A 5,793-nucleotide genomic window follows, 5' to 3' on the forward strand; every position below is an offset into this window, starting at 1 on the left:
GCATCTTAGGTCTAGGTGTGGTGACACACATTGTAATGTCATGGAACATTGTACTCTGAGTGTAATGTGCTGAGTCGACTGGATAACAGGGGATATGAAGAGGTTATTTCAGGCAACAGTGTCTCCTACCTGTGTACAAAAAGCATGGCAAAATGGGACCCAATAGTTCACTCTGACTCCATCAGTGAGAAGGGCATGCTTAAATGCAGGGGGCTTTCAAAGGCAATCAGTAAAGGCATGGTCAATAAATTTGTGGGTCACAAGACCCATGTCATGTTTTTACAGTACTTTTGCCAGGGTTGTTTTGAGAAGGAAATTTAAGCCATTTCGGTTGTACAGAAGTATGGTTATCATGGTATTAAGGTATTCTGTAGGTTTTCTGGCAACACAATTTAACTTACAACAGACAGTACTAATTACAGAGTAGTCTCATTCCCAAAGATAACTCTGTGCATAGTATAAAAACTAATTCATTGGGACTGGTTCATGGAATAACTAAACTGAATTTGAAAATTATGAAATTTGTATGAAATAAATGCTTTTATTATAGGCAATGGCAGACAACCAGGAGGTACAGCCCATCGAAGAACCCAAATAGAATCACCTTGTGTAGGAATCACACAGAGGAACACCCGCAATGTGATAGTAAGATGTTTCATGGCAGTCCTTAAGTGGTAGCTGGTAAAAGTACAATGGAACAATGTTGTGTTTGCTTTTTTTTTGGTAGTTGCAAGCAAAATTTCTAATACTGCCAGTCTTCAATCACATTAATCCTCATAACTCTCTAGAGAAGTAATGAAAAACATTTATCCTCCATTTCACAGGAAAAGGTTTTTAGACTCAGAGATAAAATAAAATGTGCTTAGTTACTCATTGAATAAATAGGAGAGTAAAAAGTAGAATGAAAATACCTTGACTCTTGGTTCTGTGACTGACTTACTTTAAAGAGGAGACAGAAATCACTCACACAGAAGGTTGTTCAGCAACTTCGTCATAGACAATTGAATTCCTCAGATTACAATCATCTTCTCTGCAATATAGTTACTAATTGCCATAGTAGAAATAAACAAATGAGGATTAGGAATTTATTTCTGCACAAAAGGTACTAATGAGTGTGGAGATCTGTTCATATAAAAGTCCAAAATGTAGAGGCATAATTAGATAATTTTTCTAAGTTTTTCAGGTATGTGTAGTAGTGATATCTAGGCCTGATTTCACTTACAAATACATAAAACTCTGATTTTGACTTGGTTATATTCATGAAATGGTAGGGGATTGACAATGCATTACATTTTTTTGCCAATTTGCATATAATAGGGTTTAGATATTTTATAAGCATCCCCCAGTTTAATAAGCTGTTTCTTATTCTTTGTCCTTTTGAGAACTTTCTGTCATTTCAATCATTTCTTATCTTTCAACTATGGTTGATGAGTCACTCACTCTGTGTTGGGTATGTGTATGTTCATATCGTCTGGAACCCAATTCCCTAAAGTACTCATAAGCATTATTTTTACAAGTTAACAGAACTTGGCAGAATAATAGCCAAAGGCCTCAATCAATTCTAATTCCTTTCAGAATAATCAAAGAAATATTAGGTATTTTTATTATTAAGTGTGTTCTATTTCATTCCATTATCTCCATTAAAATTGATATAACTATTTTATATGGCAGCTCTCTGACCATCTATAGGGTCTCTAATCTTACTCCCCTTGGTCACAGTATATCATCATCCTCTTTACCTAAGGAATTTGCCTGGAGTCTTCTTGATTTGGACTTTCCCATTCCACAGCGAATTATTATACTTCTCCCAAGAGTGATATTGGGTAATTCAGGAAATTAACACATAGAAATTATGTAAATCCAAGTATCTTCTTACTATTTTCACCTATTTCTTCAAATAAATTTTAGAATACTATTGAAAATTATTGACCCAAAAAAGTCCTGTGGAGTTTTTAAGTAAATTAAATTTATAAATCAATTTAAGAAAATCCATTATATTAGCAATTTTTTAATTCTTGTACAAGGACATGTCTATATCTCTATCTCTCTACATTTTCTCAGCACAGCTTTGTAGTTTTTATCATAGAGGCACATATGCTTCCTTTATTGGGCGCAAAGAAAATCCCATGTAAACAAATCTGTGTTGATTTTTTATTGCAGCTATAACAACTTTACTACAAACTTAGAAGTTTAACCAACATAAATTTATCTTCTTACAGCTCTGTCAGTAGTTCAACACAAATTTCATTGAACTAAAATCAAAGGTCAACAGGACTACACTGCTTTCTCCTTCTTCTTCGTCCCAGGTTTATGGAGGACTAATTCACAAAAATTGAATATATTTAAAGTGTACAACATGATAATTTGATTATTACCACATCAATTCTAATTAACACATCCATCACCTCACATAGTTACCGTGCGTCTGTCTGTGTGTCTGTCTGGTGAGGATACTTAGGATCTGTTCTCTCAACAATTTTCAAGTATACAATAGAGTATTATAGCTATTGTCATCGTGCTATACATTAAATCCCCAGACCTTATTTATCCTACAACTGAATGTTTGGCTGAATTATTTTCTGAAGACAATAGAAGAGAATCCATTTCCTTCCCTTTTTCAGTTTCTAGAGACCACACAGATTCCTAAGTTAGTAACCCCCTTCTCTGTCTTTAAAGCCAGCAATATTGAATCTCTCTGACTTTTACAGTAATATCTCCCTCTGATTCTCCCTTGTTTCCCTCTTCTATCTTTAAGAACATTTGGGATTACATTAGGTCTACCTGGATAATCTAGGCTACTATTTCTATCTCAAAGTCAACTAACTAGCAAACCTTAATCCCTGTTTGCTGTTCAACATAAAATATTAACAGGTTCCAGAGACTGGGATGTAAACATCTTTGGGGGACTGTTACTTTGTTTACCATATCACCTGTAACCCTTTCTTCTTTCCTTTGTCGCAAATTCCAAAAAGCTCTAACTAAATTTAGTATTTAATTGTAATAAATAACTCATCACTATTTCCTGGTACATGTAATTACTCTAATTCTTATAAATTCTGTTTTCTCTTTTATTGAACATTACTATTTCGCGGAGCCTGGTGAGCTGCCGTCTATGGGGTCGCACAGAGTCGGACACGACTGAAGCGACTTAGCATAGCATAGCATAGCATTTCTTGTATTTTGATATTAAAAGCTACCATAAATCACATTTTTATAAAATAGAAAAGGAACAATTTCAGACCAATAACCACCACAATGTAGATTCAAATATTCTTCACAGCATAGCAATATGTGAACACAACAATCAGTAATGTTTTTTAAAAAATAATTCATTATGACCATATAAAGTTTATTCCAACAGAGCAAAGAAGTCAGGCATAAAAGTGTACATACTGTATGATTCAATTTACATGAAACTCTAGGAAAGACAAATTTAGTTCACAGCAAGAAAAAATCAGATACTTGGGTGCTTGGATGAGGATAAGATTATTGGCTGGGAAGGTTCTGAAGAAATTTTTGGGGGTGATAGAAATGTTCTATATCTTGACTAGGGAGATAGTTGCATTTGTCACATTTTATCAAACTGTACAATTAAAATCAGTGCATTTTATGTAATTAACTTCTATCTTAACAAAGTTTATTTTAAAGTAATTTCCAATACATCTCCACCTTGATTTTGTAAAAATAAAGTACTATCAAAAGTACAGAATGTGTGTAGAGATAAATAAGAGAGTCACTTTCAAAGTGACAAAGTTTAATTCAATATCAATATGTTGCTGTTGTTGTTTTAACTGCTAAGTCACGTCTGACTCTTTGAGATCCATGGACTGTAGCCTGCCAAGCTCCTCTGCCCATGGAATTTCCCAGGCAAGAATACTGGAGTGGGTTGCCATTCCCTTTTCAAGGGAATCTTCCCAACCCAGGGATTGAACTCACATCTCCCTGCATTGGCAAACAGATTCTTTATCTCTGAGCAACCAGGGAAGCCAATAAATACCATATAATGCTTAAACAAACACCTGGAAAATACATTTGAAAGTAGGATCACTGTAATGTATAAAACACAGGTGTAATGTACAGCTTCCCAGAGGTAATAACCTACAGAACTGTACAAATCAAAAAAGTAGATTCTCTCAGAATTCTACCTGTTTCTGAAACTAAGACTATGCCCCAAAGTCTGTGTGTTCTTTTACTGGTGAAACTAGTTTTCTTTAAACTTGTCCAGATCCTTTTCCCTTACATGTTACAACCTGTATCTTTTCCTTTAAGTAATAGTTGATAAGTCCCTCTTTAGTACAGAAGTCTGGCCTGAAATGACTCTCCAGGTCATTTCACCTAACAACTTTGATTTCTTATTCTTAGTCACTCATTAAGGATATGACCAAAATAATATCTAATTCCAAGTCAATCATGTACATGATTTCACAGAAAAAACTTGCCTCTGTCTGAGATGCTTCATGGCACTTTTTACTTCCTCATTCCTCAAGGTGTAAATGAGGGGATTCAGCACAGGGGTGACCATCGTGTAGAAGACAGATACCACCTTGTCACTGGAGAAGTTGGTGTCTGGGTGAGTGTAGAGGAAGATACATGGTCCAAAGAAGAGGACAACCACCATGAAGTGGGCTGAGCAGGTAGACAGGGCTTTCCTGCGCCCTTCAGCTGACTGTTTTCTAAGAGAAACCAAGATGACTGTGTAGGAGGTGACCAAAGCCAGAAAACAGAAGAGGGAGATGGTTCCACTATTGGACACAATCAGCATTCCTGTGAGATATGTGTCTGTGCAGGCCAGCTTGATGACAGGAGGAACATCACAGAAGTAGCTATCAATTACGTTGGGGCCACAGTAAGGTAGGCGAATGGTCAAGAAGGTCTGCACCAGTGAGTGAACAGTACCCCCCAACCAGAGAGCAAAGACAAGCTGGACGCAGACCCTCATGTCCATCACATTGGGGTAGTGTAAGGGCGCACAGATGGCTACATAACGATCATAGGCCATAACGGTCAGCAGAAAGATCTCAGCACAGGCAAACAGATGTAGGAAGAAGAGCTGTGCAATGCAATTGTCAAAGGAAATGGTCTTTCTCTCCAAAAGCAAACCCTCCAGCATCTTGGGCACAGTGACAGATGAGTGGCAGATGTCAATCAAGGACAGATTGCTCAGGAAGAAATACATAGGGATATGAAGACATGGAGTAAAGACTATGGTAACCATGATCAGAATGTTCCCAAAAAGGGTTAGCACATACATGACTGAGAATGCCATGAAAAATAATATCTCCAGTACCCAGTTATCAGTGAGTCCCAAGAAGACAAACTGAATCACTCTTGTTTGGTTTAGAGCATCCATTCAATGAGCTTCCAAAGGACCTTGTGGGGAAAAAAAACATGAACAGAAATTTAGCCTTAATGTTATAGGAGTGGAACTAACAGAAGTGACTCTGAATTTCTATCTGGGTTGCTTATTTATTATCACGGTATATAGAGTATAAGATCAATTTAATTACAATTGTTATAATATATCCAGTCTTCCTTGGTGGCTCAGTTGGTAAAGAATCTGCCTGCAATGCAGGAGACTGCTTGCAATGTAGGAGACCCAGGTTTGATCCTTGGGTCAGGAAGATCCCCTGGAGAAGGATTACAACCCACTCCAGTACTCTTGCCTGAAAAATCCCATTGATACAGAAGCCTGATGGGCTGCAGTCCATGGAGTTGCAAAAGTCAGACACGACTTAGCAACTAAACCACATATTATACCCAGTATATATCAGGAGCCATTCCATGCACTTTATA

General features: G+C 36.8%; 1 protein-coding gene across 1 annotated transcript; it reads right to left on the reverse strand.

Annotated features, from left to right (window-relative positions):
* Positions 1-2,904: 2,904 nt before the first annotated feature.
* On the reverse strand, positions 2,905-5,350 carry OR4E2 (olfactory receptor family 4 subfamily E member 2). The gene has a single exon (XM_081506853.1). It carries the CDS (start codon positions 5,348-5,350, stop codon positions 4,409-4,411), a length of 942 nt encoding a protein of 313 aa, XP_081362979.1. The 3' UTR covers positions 2,905-4,408.
* Positions 5,351-5,793: the final 443 nt, after the last annotated feature.

The sequence above is a fragment of the Giraffa tippelskirchi genome, chromosome 7 (assembly GCF_054371585.1).
Source record: "Giraffa tippelskirchi isolate mGirTip1 chromosome 7, T2T-mGirTip1v1.2.pri, whole genome shotgun sequence".
NCBI classification, from domain to species: domain Eukaryota; kingdom Metazoa; phylum Chordata; class Mammalia; order Artiodactyla; family Giraffidae; genus Giraffa; species Giraffa tippelskirchi.